The following is a 19,652-nucleotide window of genomic DNA, read 5'->3' as shown; positions in this document are numbered from 1 at the left end:
TCATGAAATTTATCTAGGTGAAATAATCGGGGAACGATGTTTGTGACAAGCATTTAAATATGCTTAACACAATTAAAATTCCTTTAAAATTCCTTTATCTCTTTTATAAGCCATCCTGCCTTTTTGGCTTTTTGTTGTTGTATAGTGGCTTCAGCTGTAGACGAATGGTAATGGCAGAATAAAGAAGGATACTTTTTTTTATGTTATACACTGGGGTGATGGTCTGTAGCCATGTTCAATTGGCTCATCCTGAACCACAGTCAATCACAGTGAGAACTTGTGCTTGTTCTTTAAAGGCAGAGAGAACCCTTTGAAAACTGCCAGCTAGCTGGATAGTGGTCCACGAGTTCTGACGGATCACGCTCAAAACGATAAGTGCTCATGATTCTGCAAACAGAAATATCCAATTGATTAACACCTTGCCTAAAGAGAAATGTTTGATACAAATACAGGTTGCCTTAGTGGCAAAGTGTACGATTGAAATTCGTTTTCCTAATCTGATTTATGAGGGTGTTTGTAGAAAAAACATTGCACTTTGCATTTGATTTAAATTTCACTGAAACTTTTGTATTATTAAAACTTGAAACCACAGTCAATCACAGTGAGAACTTGTGCTTGTTCTTTAAAGGCAGAGAGAACCCTTTGAAAACTGCCAGCTAGCTGGATAGTGTTACTTAGCTGTTCTCCTCCCTGTTTATAGTCCCACAGCTAGACACTAGTCTACTCTCTGCTTAAAGTCCCCTAGCCAGACAACGGGTAGTGTATACTCTCCTTACTCTATTTCAGACGCATGCGCAGACAACCAGTTCCAATGCGTATGGTGTGGACAGGTCTACAAGCACAAGATGAATCTCAAGTCTCATCTTCTCACGCATCACAACAAGAATTCCGCTCTCAAGACAAACTTCTACTGTAGTGTATGTAACAAATACTTCATATCTGTATCCCGACTGAACGCTCACAATCAGATTCATATGGTAGTGAAGGAATTCCAATGTCACGTGTGTAACAAACTGTTTGGGCAGAAGTATAATTTGAATGTACATCTCAAGAAGCATTGTACTCAAGATGTAACGTGAATAACCGGATATCCCAGGTTTTTTTTTTTAAGAGGTTTGACAGAAGGAACTGTAACTAGTATGAAGAAAGATAGATTAGTATGAAGAAAGATAGATTAGTATGAAGAAAGATAGATCAGTATGAAGAAAGATAGATTAGTATGAGGAAAGATAGATCAGTATGAAGAAAGATAGATTAGTATGAAGAAAGATATATTAGTATGAGGAAAGATAGATCAGTATGAAGAAAGATAGATTAGTATGAAGAAAGATAGATTAGTATGAAGAAAGATAGATCAGTATGAAGAAAGATAGATTAGTATGAAGAAAGATAGATTAGTATGAAGAAAGAAGAAGAGAAAGGTGTATAATTTTTCCTCAAGGGTCAAGCAGATTGTACAACCTCTATGTTCATGGGTAAATGTTTCTTTCTAGCTCTTGTATTTATTGAGTGGAATGATTTATGTATATTAAACAGTCAAGGTTTGTTCATAGAACAGCTGGCTTTCTCCTATCCTACCCTCCTTCTTTCATTGATTTTGGGATAATAAGACAGCAGTTAACATTAATAATAAAATATGTGTTTTAGTATTTCATTAATGTAAATATTTTTATTTTTTTCCCAGACTCTATGTTTGTCCCAATACCATCTCCATTCCAAGTACATCTGTTCTGGTTGTGAACTTTCTGTCCATCATTTCTACGAGTTCTGGGAAATGGTTCAAAGTGTTCAGAAAAAGTTGTCATTTCTTTATCACAAAGAGAATCCCAGCAATACAGTATTCACAGGACTGGTAAGCAATTTACTTTGGTGGAAGTTGGATTAAACCTATTTCATATGATGTTGTAATAGAGTTGCTACCTAGGCCTTGAAAAAATGCAAGTAATGAAATAGGTGGATAAATTTAAATAAATAATTTTCTATTTATTTGCAAAAATTTGATCTGTAACAAACAACTCAAAATAGGTAGATACACTAAACATATCTGAATAATTATTAATTGTGTATTGTATAATTTATATAACATCTTGTCTGATTTAGTATACTATGTCAATGAGCAACCCAAATATTGGGCAGTAAAAATAAATAATTGTTTCTTACAGCAAACAGATCACAAGCATGATCTAGGATTGAACTTATGTCACACAACAGGAATCACCAGTGACTCGGAGCCAGTACTTATCAAAATCAATGTGGTCAAACATATCCAGTGTGATGTGTGTAAAACTGGACTGTGTATGTCTCAACTAATATCACTACATCAAGTCACTCATGGGCTAGGTAAGTTACAGCAGGGCCAAATTTAGGTTGTTTCATTCTGCTTTCTTACTCTTACTGTAGGCCAGACTCCAAAAAATTGAAGCATTCCCCTCCATTGTACATCACCATTTGGCCTCTTAGAAAAAGAAAGAAAAAAAATAATAAATAGATTTTGTTCTTGTTTCTTGACTTAGTGAGTTGAGGATGGGCCCTATGAGAATATTGGGAATGTCATAAGGGCTCTTTTTCTGATTGAATCCTACTCCTACAGTTCACTGAACAACTAGTTGCTGTGTATTGCAGGAACTGTACTGTGTGAGTGTGAGCAGTGTGGTCACCAAGATGACATTGGTACATTCCTTCAGGACAAAAACAATGTCCATTGTCCACAATGCTCGTTCAGAAAATTCTCTCAAGTCATCAACAATACGGTCGATGTTCAGACTCAGTTCATCAGCAGTGATAAAACTGACAATAGCAATGCTGCACAGTCCTATGTTCCTAATAGTTCCAATGATTTTGAATCTCAAAATGCTGCACAGTCCTATGCTCCTAATAGTTCCAATGATTTTGAATCTCAATGTAAACCTGACAGAAACCCCAAGGAAGCTGAGGACAAAATAAAGTACACAAATGAAAATGTCACTGACATATCTTATTCAGCCAACAAAGATGTCTCTCAGTTATCTTACTCAGCCAATGAAGATGTTATAGCATCATACTCAAATGATGATGTCACTAAAATGTCTTTCACCCATGAAGAGAAGTATACCCGTACAAATCTAGACCAGATAAACAATGAAAAGTACCAATCAAGCTTGGAACCATCACATAATGGATTTGCCACAGATGCTAGTCAAATGAACTATGAAGATCAGACAGAGGAAAGGAACAGTCATGCTTACCAAATCACCCAAAGCAATGATAGATCCAAATCAAATACAGGGTGTTCTCTGAATTTTAAATTCACCAAGGATTACCCTGCTAGCTCAAACAACTATGAAAAGAAAGCCAAGGACAGCAATTATTCTGCAAATAGCTCCAACCATTCTCTTGGAAAGCAAAGTAGAGACAGCAAAGGGAAAAGTCACCAGTGTGATGTGTGTGCCCGAGTTTTCAATCATAAGGGTCATCTGAGACGACACATGCTAGTGCATGATAAGAGCATCAAACAATTCCTATGTCATGAGTGTGGACGCGGCTTTAATCAGAAATCCTCGCTGCATACACACTGGACGAGTATACATTGTACAGGTAAGAATACCTATACGTACGCACGAACGAAAGAAAAAATGGAGAGTAAGGTAATAATAAGAATTCAGATGTCTTTATTTCATCAAAGTTCAACATCACTATAACAGTCTACAGAGCGTTCGAAAAATTTTGGAACCCTGACAACCTGGGGATGAAAATGGATGTTTTTAAATTAAATTTTTGGGTTTGTATTTCAATATAACTCATTAGTGGGACCTCTTTGAAGCACAAATTTTATGACGGATCAAAAAGACTTTCCCATTTTTGGTGCTCTGCTACCCACCTCCTATAACCATCAGTCTGAGTGTGGCTGGGAAAAGCCAGCCGCACGCAATCGTCTAGAAGACGAGATGTTCAACCATCCGGATACTAACCACGTGAAATGTAGCTTAACTCCAGTGATCCATCAAGAACTGGTTTATTCTTCCCGAAACTAAGAAAGGACGATAAGACCGCCATTGTTCATGCGGGTACTGTACTCTCCTTACTCTATTTATTATATGTTAAGGCGGTCTTTTCTTGATCCCTTGTGTGCCGCGTCCATTTTAGTTTAGGACTATTGCACGGGTAGTGTATACGTTTTTCAGGCATCAACTCTCTGGCCGTGGTTATGAACAGGGCTGAGATAGGCCATTAATCTGGCAACATTGCACTCGTCAACTTCTGTGTTAAACTGTAACTGCTAGGGTCTTATCGTCCCGAAATCGAAGAAAGAAGGAAGACAGGATAGGAGGAAAGCCAGCCGTTCCGGGAACGAACATTATTCCATCAGGATAAAATCCACCCCGGGCGGGAATTGAACCCGCGGCCTAGCGCTTAAGAGGCAGATGCGCCACCAACCAAGCTAACAAGGCTGGCTGTCCCAGGTTTGATTCCTCTTATTGTCCTAAAATGGAGAGAAGGAATTCAGAAAAGGAGAAAGGGAACGAACTTTACCTGTTCAGATGAATAATGTTTACCATGGGCGGGCAGTACGGGTACCTTCTGAACTAAACTAAGTTGGCTCACCCTACCTTCTCTAATAAGGTTCTAGGGTGCAAACCTCATCTTTCTTTTTGTTTATATTGCAACCATCTCAGACCAAAAAACCTAAAATAGGGACCTATTAATTATGATGTGACGTGCGATGCCACCCATTCACGGTCATTAATACTTAACCCGAGTGTTCTGTTAACGACCTGGTGTGTACTGTGTACCTTTTCAAAATATGAAAGCCGCTACGGTATCTAAAAAATTGCAACCATCTCAGGCCAAAAAACCTAAAATAGGAACCTATTAATTATGATGTGACGTGCGATGCCACCCATTCACGGTCATTAATACTTAACCCGAGTGTTGTGTTAAGGACCTGGTGTGTACTGTGTACCTTTTCAAAATATGAAAGCCGCTAATGTATCTAAAAAAATTGACCTGATTACGATTACATTACTTTCCTTCCTATACTGCCGTCAGAAGCGGAAACGCCGTATGTCAAAAAACCCTACTTTCGGGAAATCGAGTTTAAAGATTTCAATCTTTGAAGTGAAAAGGCACACAGTTAAATAATAAAATAAATAGACCTGATTACGATTACATTACTTTCCTTCCTATACTGCCGTCAGAAGCGGAAACGCCGTATGTCAAAAAACCCTACTTTCGGGAAATTGAGTTTAAAGATTTCAATCTTTGAAGTGAAAAGGCACACAGTTAAATAATAAAATAACTTCCAATTTTACGGTTTTCAGGTATAACAAACATGGAATTTTCATTTTTTGCAGTCAAAAGTTTAAAAATGGCCACCGTTTTCTCAAAATTTGAGAAAAACTGACATACGGCATTTTCGCTTAGTATAACTGCTTGAAGTATACGACATACGGCAAAATCCCTATGTTAAATTACATTAACATTTTGAAACGTTTATTAGTTAGGAGGTAATTTGGTCAATTCTTAACCGATTTTGCTAAAATTTCGTATATACGATGAAGGCTCAAGGCTCTGTGTTAAGTTACCACATCATTTTCCACTTGCCAAGAACATCTCGAATGGCCTATCTCAGCCCTGTGGCCGTGGTTATGAACAGGGCTGAGATATGCCATTCTGAGATGTTCTTGGCAAGTGGAAAATGATAACTGCTTGAAGTATACGACATACGGCAAAATCCCTATGTTAAATTACATTAACATTTTGAAACGTTTAGAAGTTAGGAGGTAATTGGTCAATTCTTAACCGATTTTGCTAAAATTTCGTATTGTTATCCGGGTTGGGCTGTAAATTACAGTCGTATAGTCCTCTATGTATTTCAGCGTTCATTGCGCATGCGCAAACGTGAAATTTCCAGGATGTCCATAACTCGGGTTCTACGAGTACGATTTTGATGAAATATAGCATAAATTTTGGTGCACGGTTAACCCACTGGTAACGCGCTGGCTTGCCATGCAGAAAGTCCCGGGTTCGATTTCCACGGGTACCGCAATGCCTCTGGCATATATACAGCATGGCTCAGAAGTCCTAGCGAAGCGATTGTAACTTTTGAACGGCTTGGAATATTGAAGTTCTGTTTTGTTCTAGAGATAGGAAAGGGCCCATGGCAAATTCGATGGTGCTGTCAAGATCCCGGCTCGAACCCCGGAAGTGGCACTTTTTGTATTACAACCAGGGCCGCATGTCCTGTTAATAAAGAAAATCGGACATTGAAATTTTGATGTGTGAGAAGCTGGTTTGTTTACATTTTTGTTTACGTACGCAACAGGTGTGTGAAGCGAGCAACGTTTGGAAGGTCCGTTTACATCCATACTTTTTATGGTAAGTGGACCCTATGTAGGACCCTGACCCGTTTTTTTTATGAAGGGATTACTCGATTAGAGAGAGATAGCGGGAACTGTAAATACGGAAACATTACTGTCCCGAAATAAAAGAACATGATAGAGAGCCAGTCGTTCCGAAAACGAACCTTCGAACCCGAGACCGAGTGCTTACAAGCAGGCGCGCTACCCTCCAAGCCAGCTAGGTTCTACGCCATGGGAGCTGACCTACCTACCTAATAAGCAGAGTCCTTCAGGCCGTGGTTATGAACAGGGCCATCGTAGGACATCGTCGGACTTTTTGTGTGTAAAGTTGGCGGGAAATTCGAATTTTTGATTTTTTTTTCTGCAACTTGTACAATCTGAATTCATTTTTTACTTTTTATCTTTAGTTTGCACGTTTATATTATACTTTTCATTTAAATTAGATATTACAAACAAGCGAATTACAAAGCAAACAAAAATAAATATAAAATGAATTTTAAAAATTGCCGCCGGGACAGCTATCTCACGTCGTCCGAGCTCATCTCAGCCCTGTTCATAAACACACCCTCATGAGCGCACCTGCCGATTACAAAATTTTCAAAAAATCAAAACAATGTGCGGGAAAATTTGAAATTGTTTGATTGCTTGATTCAAAAATCAAAATTAAAAAATCCTGAAGGAAGGCACGATCTCGGTGAAATTTTTGAATTTGAACTTTGAGTGTGATTGTGTGAATGTGAACTTGTGAGTTATCATTTTAACTTATCAAGAACTTCAAAAAGAAGAATATGACTTTAAAAATTGCCGCCGGGACAGCTATCTCACGTCGTCCGAGCTCATCTCAGCCCTGTTCATAAACACACTTCAAAAAGAAGAATATGACAAGGTCTATCTTGAGTTTCCTGAGATAATCTTTCAATTCAACTAGCTACTGAGTCAGTACACTCAACTGGGAAAATCAAAAGTTCTTCCAACTTGTACAAGTTATCTTCCTGTGGGAGAGATAAGATTTTGGTAAGTAAATTACAAATAAGAAGAAGCAGCATTTAGTTATCTTGACCTCAGATTCGAATTTTTCACAACTTTTTACGTAGGAATCGACCTTTTATTAATAATATTTTCCCAATTGCAACTGCTCCATTTCTTTCTATTGCCTTCTTTTTTCGGGGTCCCATCAACCCAAAAGGTACCTACCAGCCTACATATTTTCTCCAATGAATTTCTAGTCACACAATCTGAACAGAATAAAAACATAACAATGTAGAAGAGATAAAGGAGCAAGTTGCCAATTTAAATAATATTTTCCCAATTGCAACTGCTCCATTTCTTTCTATTGCCTTCTTTTTTCGGGGTCCCATCAACCCAAAAGGTACCTACCAGCTACCAGCCTACATATTTTCTCCAATGAATTTCTAGTCACACAATCTGAGCAGAATAAAAACATAGCAATGTAGAAGAGATAAAGGAGCAAGTTGCCAATTTATTATACTTTCTATCACGTCCTTTCTATCCGTCACGAAGAATAATGGAAGGAGACATTGAACCAGAAGAAATTCCATTTTATGTATTTGGGGTCTGTGCCTTTGCTTGACCCAGATGAGATTGCCTTTCTATTTCCATCATGTCTAAAGGCCCTTATTGTCACAATACCTCTGTGATCTTCAAGGTTTTATCCTTTTTGGGCGGCAGCATTTGAATTTTAAATCAGTGTGCTTCTATTTTTCATTCGTGTGGGGCTAATGACAATCAAAGTCGTGCCCCTTTTAAAATAAATTTATGAAGAAAAAAAAAAAATCATTTGTGTGCTTTTGCCCTCTTTGTTTGCTTTTTATAAAATTACTTTAAACTTTCAACATTTTATACCTTCTGTTGGTTTTTCCCACTATTTCATTTAATTTAGACATCTTTGTGCCGCAACTGAACTCCAAATTCTTTTCCCTAACTTCCCAGGTGAGTTTTTCTCTCTGCTTGGGTGTGGTCCTTTGTTCTACCCCTCCTCACAGCCCTGTCTTATTATTAAGAGATTTTTCTTTTGCTGTTTTTATCACACTGCCAAGTTTTGTTCTGACATTCTTTTACTACATGGTATTCTTTCCTTGTACCATTTTGTTTTATTCCAGTGCACTCCTTTTTGGGCCGGCAGACATCAACTACATCTCATCTGAGTCAGTCATGCTTACCAAATCACCCAAAGCAATGATAGATCCAAATCAAATACAGGGTGTTCTCTGAATTTTAAATTCACCAAGGCTCCACTCAACTTCTTTGTTGCCAGAGATGGCAAGACTAAATGGTAAATGACCCTGCCTTGTTGTTATTGTTGTTGAAGCAGCTTTAGCCAATTCAAATTTCCCGCCAACTTTACACGCAAAAAGGCCGACGATGGCCTACGATGGCCCTGTTCATAACCACGGCCTCATGTCTAAAGGCCCTCATCACATCGCTTGACCCAGATGAGATTGCCTTTCTATTTCCATCATGTCTAAAGGCCCTTATTGTCACAATACCTCTGTGATCTTCAAGGTTTTATCCTTTTTGGGCGGCAGCATTTGAATTTTAAATCAGTGTGCTTCTATTTTTCATTCGTGTGGGGCTAATGACAATCAAAGTCGTGCCCCTTTTAAAATAAATTTATGAAGGAAAAAAAAAAAAAATCATTTGTGTGCTTTTGCCCTCTTTGTTTGCTTTTTATAAAATTACTTTAAACTTTTGACATTTTATACCTTCTGTTGGTTTTTCCCACTATTTCATTTAATTTAGACGTCTTTGTGCCGCAACTGAGCTCCAAATTCTTTTCCCTAACTTCCCAGGTGAGTTTTTCTCTCTGCTTGGGTGTGGTCCTTTGTTCTACCCCCTCCTCACAGCCCTGTCTTATTATTAAGAGATTTTTCTTTTGCTGTTTTTATCACACTGCCAAGTTTTGTTCTGACATTCTTTTACTACATGGTATTCCTTCCTTGTACCATTTTGTTTTATTCCAGTGCACTCCTTTTTGGGCCGGCAGACATCAACTACATCTCATCTGAGCCAAGCGAAGGCACAGACCCCAAATATTTGAGTTTTTCCCCCGAAGGTTCAAAACTTGTATTTTGGGTCTTGCCAAAGCTTGACCCAGCCTTTAGGCCTTGCCGGCCTTCTGCGTCTGATTTAAAATTCAAATCTTGCCGCCTAAAAAGGATAAAACCTTGAAGATCACAGAGGTATGCGACAATAAGGGCCTTTAGACACAATGAAAATAGAAAGGCAATCTCATCTGGGTCAAGCTTCGGCAAGACCCAAAATACAAGTTTTTAACCCTCCGGGGGAAAAACTCAAATATTCTTGAGAGTTCATTGCATTTTTTTTTTTAATTTGTTTAATGATTTGAATTAATTTGATTTGTTATTATTTTAATAAATCATTGAAGATTCATTAAATTTATGTGGTAAGTGTTGTTGTCTCTCACCAGATCATGTAAAATGTTGTATTTTGTCATCCAATAGGTAACCAATGTAACGTCTGTGCAGTGAACAACATTGTTTTATTTTAATAAATCATTGAAGATTCATTAAATTTATGTGGTAAGTGTTGTTGTCTCTCACCAGATCATGTAAAATGTTGTATTTCGTCATCCAATAGGTAACCAATGTAACGTCTGTGCAGTGAACAACATAGTTGATAATGGAAATAGATGACAATGAACATTTGGTGTCAGATGATGCCAGTGTTGGTAATGAGGGAGAGGAAGACATTGAAGAAACCAGTGGTGATGATGATCTGGATGATGATGCTCCACTCAACTTCTTTGTTGCCAGAGATGGCAAGACTAAATGGTAAATGACCCTGCCTTGTTGTTATTGTTGTTGAAGCAGCTTTAGCCATAGCCAATAGGTGTTGACAAAATAGAGAAAATATCTCTTTTATAAGCCATCCTGCCTTTTTGGCTTTTTGTTGTTGTATAGTGGCTTCAGCTGTAGACGAATGGTAATGGCAGAATAAAAAAGGATACTTTTTTTTTCTGATATACACTGGGGTGATGGTCTGTAGCCATGTTCAATTGGCTCATCCTGAACCACAGTCAATCACAGTGAGAACTTGTGCTTGTTCTTTAAAGGCAGAGAGAACCCTTTGAAAACTGCCAGCTATCTGGATAATGTTAGCTGTTCTCCTCCCTGTTTATAGTCCCACAGCTAGACACTAGTCTACTCTCTGCTTAAAGTCCCCTAACCAGACAATCTCTTTGGTGTAGATGCTTACCTGGCCCCCTGTCTTATTATTAAGAGATTTTTCTTTTGCTGTTTTTATCACACTGCCAAGTTTTGTTCTGACATTCTTTTACTACATGGTATTCCTTCCTTGTACCATTTTGTTTTATTCCAGTGCACTCCTTTTTGGGCCGGCAGACATCAACTACATCTCATCTGGGTCAAGCAAAGGCACAGACCCCAAATATTTGAGTTTTTCCCCCCAAGGTTCAAAACTTGTATTTTGGTTCTTGCCAAAGCTTGACCCAGCCTTTAGGCCTTGCCGGCCTTCTGCGTCTGATTTAAAATTCAAATCTTGCCGCCTAAAAAGGATAAAACCTTGAAGATCACAGAGGTATGCGACAATAAGGGCCTTTAGACACAATGAAAATAGAAAGGCAATCTCATCTGGGTCAAGCTTCGGCAAGACCCAAAATACAAGTTTTTAACCCTCCGGGGGAAAAACTCAAATATTCTTGAGAGTTCATTGCATTTTTTTTTTTAATTTGTTTAATGATTTGAATTAATTTGATTTGTTATTATTTTAATAAATCATTGAAGATTCATTAAATTTATGTGGTAAGTGTTGTTGTCTCTCACCAGATCATGTAAAATGTTGTATTTTGTCATCCAATAGGTAACCAATGTAACGTCTGTGCAGTGAACAACATTGTTGATAATGGAAATAGATGACAATGAACATTTGGTGTCAGATGATGCCAGTGTTGGTAATGAGGGAGAGGAAGACATTGAAGAAACCAGTGGTGATGATGATCTGGATGATGATGCTCCACTCAACTTCTTTGTTGCCAGAGATGGCAAGACTAAATGGTAAATGACCCTGCCTTGTTGTTATTGTTGTTGAAGCAGCTTTAGCCATAGCCAATAGGTGTTGAGAAAATATCTCTTTTGTAAGCCATCCTGCCTTTTTGTTGTTGTATAGTGGCTTCAGCTGTAGACGAATGATAATGGCAGAATAAAAAAGGATACTTTTTTTTTCTGATAAAAAAAGGATACATTCACCAAGGATTACCCTGCTAGCTCAAACAACTATGAAAAGAAAGCCAAGGACAGCAATTATTCTGCAAATAGCTCCAACCATTCTCTTGGAAAGCAAAGTAGAGACAGCAAAGGGAAAAGTCACCAGTGTGATGTGTGTGCCCGAGTTTTCAATCATAAGGGTCATCTGAGACGACACATGCTAGTGCATGATAAGAGCATCAAACAATTCCTATGTCATGAGTGTGGACGCGGCTTTAATCAGAAATCCTCGCTGCATACACACTGGACGAGTATACATTGTACAGGTAAGAATACCTATACGTACGCACGAACGAAAGAAAAAATGGAGAGTAAGGTAATAATAAGAATTCAGATGTCTTTATTTCATCAAAGTTCAACATCAAAAAGGATACTTTTTTTTCTGATATACACTGGGGTGATGGTCTGTAGCCATGTTCAATTGGCTCATCCTGAACCACAGTCAATCACAGTGAGAACTTGTGCTTGTTCTTTAAAGGCAGAGAGAACCCTTTGAAAACTGCCAGCTAGCTGGATAGTGTTACTTAGCTGTTCTCCTCCCTGTTTATAGTCCCACAGCTAGACACTAGTCTACTCTCTGCTTAAAGTCCCCTAGCCAGACAATCTCTTTGGTGTAGATGCTTACCTGGCAATTTTAAGAAGGGCATGGGTTCAATCCCAGCCAGGGTATGGAATTTTATCATCAACACTGTTTGATGATTTGAGTACTAATAAGCCTCAAAGCATGTCAATACATAGGTACTATTGTAAAAAAAAGAACACACACAATGTGCTTTTTGTGGCCTTTTAAACTGTGTACAGAGTGTTTATAAAGTCCAGGGACCCCTGAATAATTTTTGAATGGCTAAAGATGAGAAACTATTGGAATAGGCTAGTCAAGGATAAAATGTTATGGAGGAGGATTGGGAAAAATCTTTTACTTGGTGTTTAGTGTGTGTGTGGTTTTTTTTTTAAGTTAGGTATTATTATTACTTTTTTTTTAACCCTGTGTATAACCACCATCTATACATATAGGTATTATAGGTAGGTACGTGATGATTGGATTTTTTTTGTTTTATGAATTTAAAAATATTTATTTCCAAAATTTAATTCTTTACTCTTTTTCAGGTACCCCACCAGGCCAACAACCAAGAAAGACAAAGTTCAAATGTCCCACTACCCAGGTGTTCAGAATATTGCCAAGGATGCCTTCTCCCCTCTAGATTGCTGGAAACTATTCTTTGACAATGCCTTTCTTGAAGAAATCGTGCGGTGTACGAACAAATTCATCCTGGTCAATCGTGATGAGAAGAAGAAAGATCTGAATGAGAAGTACACAGACCTGGCTGAGTTACGTGCTCTGTGCGGCCTCCTCTACATGTGTAGCATGTACGGTAATAACTTCCTCTCTCCAGCAGACCTGTGGCGTACGGACGGTACGGGGATAGAGATCTTCTCCCTCACCATGTCTTACACCAGATTCCAGTTCCTCTCACGCTCACTCAACTTTGATGACATCAAGACGAGACCCACTAGGAAGGAACAGGATAAGTTAGCACAGGTGAGAACTATGACAGAGATGTTCTTACAGAACTGTCAGAAGGTGTTCTCTGTATCTGACCTCGTGTCTATCAAAGAGAAATACGAGCCATTCCAAGGCAAGTGCTCGTTCAAGCAATACCTACCCAACTCTACCAAGAAGTATGGTGTCAAGTTCTATACTGCACTGGATGCTATCATGTTCTATACGTTCAACTTTGAGATAGATGTACCTAACCAAGTAGAGGGTGAGCACAAGGTTGATAACTCCCCCGAAAGTGTTGTGCTGAGACTATGCACGCCTGTGCTACATGAAGGACGTACTGTCATCTGTGATCATCCCTATGCGACGCCACTACTCGCTAAGAAGTTATTATCCAAGCAGACCTACCTGGTGGGACGATGGGATAGACATGAGCAAGCCATACCCAAACACTTTGCCTCAGCCAAGCAGTGGGGGAGTAGGAAACGGATACAAGTTGGATATACAGAGGACGTCACGTTGGTAGCCACACTGAAGAAGAAATCCTGCCTGGTGACAGCGTCCACACGACCTGATGAGAACCCTGATGAGTTGAACACATTGGTGAGCACGGTACATGATATGGTAGATCGCGTCACAGACTCACATGATAGTATTACAGTGAATACGCCAGGCACACGATGGCCAATGCTTGTGTTTTATTTCCTTCTCAATACTGCCGCTACGAACGCTCTGATCATATCACGTTGTAATGGGAATGATGTCACGTCACGTCGAGATTTCATACGTGATCTCTCCATGAGTTTGTGTCATGATCATCTCGTCGCGAGACTCCTGTGTGAATCTGTACCCATCACTATGAAGGCAAGGATAGCCAAGATCACAAAGAGTCAGATACCGACTGTTGCCTTGGAGTGCCCCCCTACATCACGACATAGATGTCAGGAGTGTCCAAGCAAGAAGAATAGGAAGACTACCAATATTTGTAAACATTGCCGCAAGTTCCTCTGTATTGAGCTTTACTTACCTTTAGTTAAAATCAATCTTCACAAAGTTACGTGAGAATACATCAATCAAAACTTTAAGAATCACTTCAAAAATACCTACATCTAAATCTGGAACAACTCAGTAGCCCTTGTGGCCTCTAAACCTCGTTCGGTTATCCAACAGAGATCTTTTACACTCAAAGAAAGTATTCTTCAGAGCCTCACACTGCGGTGCGAGGCCTTCCCGTAAACATTGTCTGGGTGTTTTCCTATCCACCTGCACACAGTCTGTCTCGTATCCAACAGAGATCTTTTACACTCAAAGAAAGTATTCTTCAGAGCCTCACACTGCGGTGCGAGGCCTTCCCGTAAACATTGTCTGGGCGTTTTCCTATCCACCTGCACACAGTCTGTCTCAAGGAGACATAGCTTCAGATCTGCCCTGGATCCCGCACATGCTGATTTGTCCACGAGTTCTGACGGATCACGCTCAAAACGATAAGTGCTCATGATTCTGCAAACAGAAATATCCAATTGATTAACACCTTGCCTAGAGAGAAATGTTTGATACAAATACAGGTTGCCTTAGTGGCAAAGTGTACGATTGAAATTCATTTTCCTAATCTGATTTATGAGGGTGTTTGTAGAAAAAACATTGCACTTCGCATTTGATTTAAATTTCACTGCAACTTTTGTATTATTAAAACCTGAGTAGGACCTCAGCAATTGCTGTTAGGAACCCCACATGATTGAATTCAACGGGTTTAAAAACGCCAAATTTCCCAATTTGAACACCCCATTGAACAAGCTCAGTTAGCTTGGGACAAAGATATTTGATTGCTGCACAAACAGAAGTGTAAAGTGGTACAGAATAGGAAGAGAGATAGGTACAATCATACTAACTCTTGGTTCACATATCTTGATGCGTCTTCTTCTTGCGACCCCGCTTCTTCTTCTCTTTCCTTGAGCCTTCATCCACTTTACTACACTTGGGACAGAACCAGTCTGACGTCTCAGGTTCTGCTACTAATCCCACACACACCCAGTGATACCATGCATCACACCCATCACATCCTATCATAGGGAGACTACCGTCATCCTGTACACCACATGCTGGACATATCCACACCTGTTTAGAGTCACCTGTATCATACTCATCAGCAGCTGCAACAGGTGGTGGACTAGGAGACTTGACTGGCTTGATGACAATCTTTGGAGAACTCTCTCGTTTTGTCTTCTCTTCCATGTCAGTGCCAAATTTAAATGTGAGCTTTGGAATAACTTCCTTCTCATGACTTGACCTTTCCTTTTCCTTCTTTTTCTTTTTCAATTTCTCTTTCTTCAGTTTCTTATCCTTGTCTTTGGATTTCTTTTCTTTTTCTGAATCCTTTTCTTCCTTTCGTATTTTTTCAACTGGTTTTTCTTTGTCTTCCTTCATCTTGAATTCTTTCTCTTCCTTCTTCTCCTTCTCTTCCTTCTTCTCCTTCTCTTCCTTCTTTCCTTTCTCTTTTTCCTTGTCAATTTCTTTTTCTTTTTCAATTTCTCTTTCTTCAGTTTCTTATCCTTGTCTTTGGATTTCTTTTCTTTTTCTGAATCCTTTTCTTCCTTTCTTATTTTTTCAACTGGTTTTTCTTTGTCTTCCTTCATCTTGAATTCTTTCTCTTCCTTCTTCTCCTTCTCTTCCTTCTTTCCTTTCTCTTTTTCCTTGTCAACCTTCTTCTCTTTGTCCTTCTCCTTATTTTTAATCTTATCTTTGTCTTTCTTGTCTTTTTTCTTTTTAATTTTCTCTTTTTCTTTCTTCTTGTGAGTCTTCTTGTCTTTCTTGATGCTTTTGTCTTTCTTAATTTCACCAAGATCTTCTGAAGATGTCACTTTCACAATGTTTGGCACCATGGGTGTAACTCCAAGCTCAACGTCTTTAACTTTGGAGTATTCCTTTTCTTTAGGGCTTGTCTTTTCTTTAGAACTCATTTTCTCCTTGGGACTTGTCTTGTCTTTAGGACTAACTTTGTCTTTCATCTTTGACGGTGGAGGAGTGCCGGGGGGATGTACTAGAGGTTGTGGAATCAGAGGATGTTGTAGCATAGGGGGAAGTCTTGGAATGAGTCCAGGTCCTGCTACTGATGGGAACGGAGAGAATTGGAATGGGAACATTGGGGCACTCTGCCTCACAACTGCCTGATCATCTTCTTCTGTCTGTTTCATTTCTTTTTCTTTCTTCTTTTTCAACTTCTCCAATCTCTCTCTTTCCCTTTCTTTTTCTCTTTCCCTCTCCCTTTCTCTCTCTCTTTCTTTTTCTCTCTCCCTTTCTCTTTCCTTTTCCCTCTCCCTTTCTCTTTCTTTTTCTAGAAGGATGGTACAGGGGTGGAGTTGTTCTCCTACACAATGCATCATAATAGATTCTGTTTCCTGCTAGAGGCAATACAGTTTGATGATCCCCTAATAAGATAAGATGAATAAAAAGTTAACAAATAATAATAATAATAATAATAATAATAATAATAAAAAGTGCAAGCAAGGGAAGAGATAAAAAGATAGGGTGTATCAGCTTGAGTTTCTTTCTCTCTATACCTTAATTTTTTCAAGCTAAATGAGTGGATCTCCCTCCTTATGATTAACAATCATGATTCCTTTCCAAAAGAAACAACAGTAAATTAATAATCCGTTTCATATAACTGATACGCCCTATATTTTCTCTTTACAGTGCCCACTGTCCCATTGGTTCCATGGACGACTCGATACCCAATCCCGTTTTTACCATGACATCCCGTCTGGAGGGTGAATTTGAAGATGATGAACCACCAGAGCCAGAGTTCAGTCTAGGTAGAGATGGTCGTACCAGATGGTACTCTAGTCGTCCTGCCAATAGCAAACCCAAGTTCCAATCTGTTCATTATCCCGGTGTCCAATCAGTTGCGGAGAATCTCACAACCCCATATGACTGCTGGAGGTTATTCTTCAATGAGAGTCTTGATAGTATTGTCACATACACGAATACTTACATAGAGCTCAGTCAAGAAGAGCTAGGGAGGGGAGAAGAGGCAAATTGTCGAAGACCCACGAATATAGTTGAATTAGAAGCATTCATTGGATTACTCTACCTGTGTGGAATATACAAGTCACACATGTGTATGTTGAAAGGCACTTCAGGTTTCTGCACACGCTCAGATGCATGGATATCCAAGTAACGCCTCAATAAAAAAAAAAAAAAGATGAGTGTTTCAGTGCCTCTTCATCTTATATAAAGAAATGTTGATATGTATCAGACTTGACTGCATTATACGTACATGTATGTACATATCAAGTTGTATATAAAAAAAAAGCAGATTCCTTCTATTTATCCGTGTACAAACTTAGTTCAGATTTAGGTACATTGTTTTATATGTTGGTATGTAATTACCAACTTGTCAAATAAAATGTACAAAATTTTACGTACCTATACGGTTACCTACAAGAGGTTCACTTGGCCGTTTGAATGTGTCAGGAACATTTTCAGGTCCTATTGGGGTATAAGATTCTTCCTCTAATTCCGGATACATAGCAGGTAGATGCTCATGTTTTCAGTGCTTTTTCATCTTATATAAAGAAATGTAGATATGTATCAGACTTGACTGCATTATACGTACATGTATGTACATATCAAGTTATAAATATAAAAAGCAGATTCCTTCTATTTATCCGTGTACAAACTTAGTTTAGATTTAGGTGCATTATTTTATATGTTGGTATGTAATTATCAACTTGTCAAATAAAATGTACAAAATTTTACGTACCTATACGGTTTTTTTTTTCTTTCGAGAGGTTTTAAAGAGGGAACTGCATATTATTATTATGTTAAGGCGGTCTCTTCTTAATTCCTTGTGTGCCGCGTCCATTTTAGTTTAGGACTATTGAGTTCTTATTGTTCCGAAATCGAAGAGGATATGCAAAAGACAGCAATTCCGAGAACGAACCTTATCTGTTAAGGATAAAGTTGGGTCTGGGCGGCATTTGAACTTGCGATATTGTTATAGCGATGTGTACTATTGAGTTCTTATTGTTCCGAAATCGAAGAGGATATGCAAAAGACAGCAATTCCGAGAACGAACCTTATCTGTTAAGGATAAAGTTCGGTCTGGGCATCATTTGAACTTGCGATAAGATGCCATCTTACAAGTTGGGAATAATTACCTTGTACTGAAATTTCAACTCTGGTTACAGATGGAACCCCAAAAAACTCATCTCAAGTAGATATCCCTTCTTTTAAGATATCTTTAAAGTTATCACAAAACTAGAAACTATGGAAACTCAAAATTCACAATTTCACAGTCCATTTCAGAATTTCAGATTCAGGAAAAAAGAAAAATCATTTTTTATTTTTTGAAAAAGCCTCCTTTTTAGCGTTGCCAGATTTTTCACAACAAACCTCGGTGAGAAATCGGAAATCGTACGCTTTTCAAAGTGAATTACCGCACACTAGCAAAGCATTACCGTACAAATCATCTGGCAACACAGCAGCAGAGCAGCACAGAGAAAAATCAATATGGAAACTAGCGCTTTACCAAGAGATTGCGGAATAGATCAGTTGCGCTTACTTGGGTGATGTTTCAAAGTCATAGAGCAGGAAAAATGAAGACCAACAGAATTTTTCTTTTTCTTCTGCGACTTCTAGATCCCGAGATAAATCGATTAAAAAAATGCCGGTAAATCGTGAACTTTGACGTCACGGCATACGCTCCCGTAGGCGATGACGTCACATCAAATGTCCCGAGCAAAGCTCCCTCGCAGACAACGCATTAATGTGTTTGTGCGCATACATTTCTGCGCAGTTCTTTCTGCTCCTCTGCTAACGCGCTTGCATAGTGGCGCTACCTAGCGGACAAAAATTGTTCTTTTTAAGATTTAAGAGTAAGTAACTATTTTGAATAATTTCTAGGGATTTTGTCTTTGTAAAATATCAAATGTACAAAGTAAAATACATTTTATATTCTAGAAGTTTTATAAATTATTGTCTCTGTTCCTTTGTTCATTATTTTCTATTATTTTTTCAGCAGGTAACCCAAGTGGGTATTACATTAGGTTTGCACACTGCACTTGTCGGAAAAGTATTGTTACGTGTACGTGGGCGTGAATGGGTTCGTAAAAGATTAGGACTAGTGAAAACACTCGCGAATTCGTTAGTTAAATCCAGAGTACAACAAGTTTATTTAGTTCACAAAAAGTGTACACAGTCACTAGGTACAATCGCTATTACAAGGTACAATCTCTTATCACAAAGTACGATCGCTTATCTATCACGGTCACGGTTAACACTAAAACTTTCGCTTAGGTACTTTACTGTCACTTATCGCGGGATTAACACTTCGATCTTCGATATCACACTAGAAAACTCACTCACTATCACGGTACTAATCTCTTGACTATCGCTTACTAGATCGCTTAACAACACGGGTTTACTTAACGCTCGCACAGATCCAACACAACACTAACTGACAGGTGGGTACCTTCCCTCAATTTATAGCTTCCCGAGAGAGTGAGGAAGCAGTCGGAATGTGCTACTGCTCTAGAGAATTCCTCCCAAATT

At 38.7% G+C, this 19,652-nt stretch overlaps 3 protein-coding genes and 1 long non-coding RNA gene across 4 annotated transcripts; 2 read left to right on the top strand and 2 right to left on the bottom strand.

Moving 5' to 3' along the window:
• Positions 1-845: 845 nt before the first annotated feature.
• On the top strand, positions 846-3,677 carry LOC103517190 (zinc finger protein 510-like). The gene is made up of 5 exons (XM_026829379.1): positions 846-1,070; positions 1,685-1,852; positions 2,163-2,340; positions 2,623-2,844; positions 2,896-3,677. The coding sequence occupies exons 1-5, from the start codon at positions 846-848 to the stop codon at positions 3,675-3,677; spliced, it is 1,575 nt and encodes a 524-aa protein (XP_026685180.1).
• Positions 3,678-4,532: 855 nt separating this feature from the next.
• LOC113470719 lies at positions 4,533-5,118 on the bottom strand. Its single transcript, XR_003393677.1, has 2 exons — positions 4,846-5,118; positions 4,533-4,675 (listed from the first exon to the last, which is right to left on the bottom strand). It is a non-coding gene; the product is annotated as an uncharacterized LOC113470719 (long non-coding RNA).
• A 2,103-nt stretch (positions 5,119-7,221) lies between these two features.
• Positions 7,222-14,300, top strand: LOC103517189 (piggyBac transposable element-derived protein 4-like). Its single transcript, XM_008482211.3, has 3 exons — positions 7,222-7,352; positions 11,199-11,392; positions 12,710-14,300. The coding sequence occupies exons 2-3, from the start codon at positions 11,241-11,243 to the stop codon at positions 14,163-14,165; spliced, it is 1,608 nt and encodes a 535-aa protein (XP_008480433.1). The 5' UTR covers positions 7,222-7,352; positions 11,199-11,240; the 3' UTR covers positions 14,166-14,300.
• Positions 14,301-14,405: 105 nt separating this feature from the next.
• Positions 14,406-16,850, bottom strand: LOC103517184 (transcription initiation factor TFIID subunit 3). The gene is made up of 4 exons (XM_026829378.1): positions 16,792-16,850; positions 15,806-16,400; positions 14,993-15,521; positions 14,406-14,603 (listed from the first exon to the last, which is right to left on the bottom strand). Exons 1-3 carry the CDS (start codon positions 16,848-16,850, stop codon positions 15,000-15,002), a joined length of 1,176 nt encoding a protein of 391 aa, XP_026685179.1. The 3' UTR covers positions 14,406-14,603; positions 14,993-14,999.
• Positions 16,851-19,652: the final 2,802 nt, after the last annotated feature.

This window comes from Diaphorina citri, unplaced genomic scaffold, assembly GCF_000475195.1.
Source record: "Diaphorina citri unplaced genomic scaffold, Diaci psyllid genome assembly version 1.1 scaffold1774, whole genome shotgun sequence".
Taxonomy (NCBI): Eukaryota; Metazoa; Arthropoda; class Insecta; order Hemiptera; family Psyllidae; genus Diaphorina; species Diaphorina citri.
This window is presented reverse-complemented; position numbering and strand designations above follow the sequence as displayed.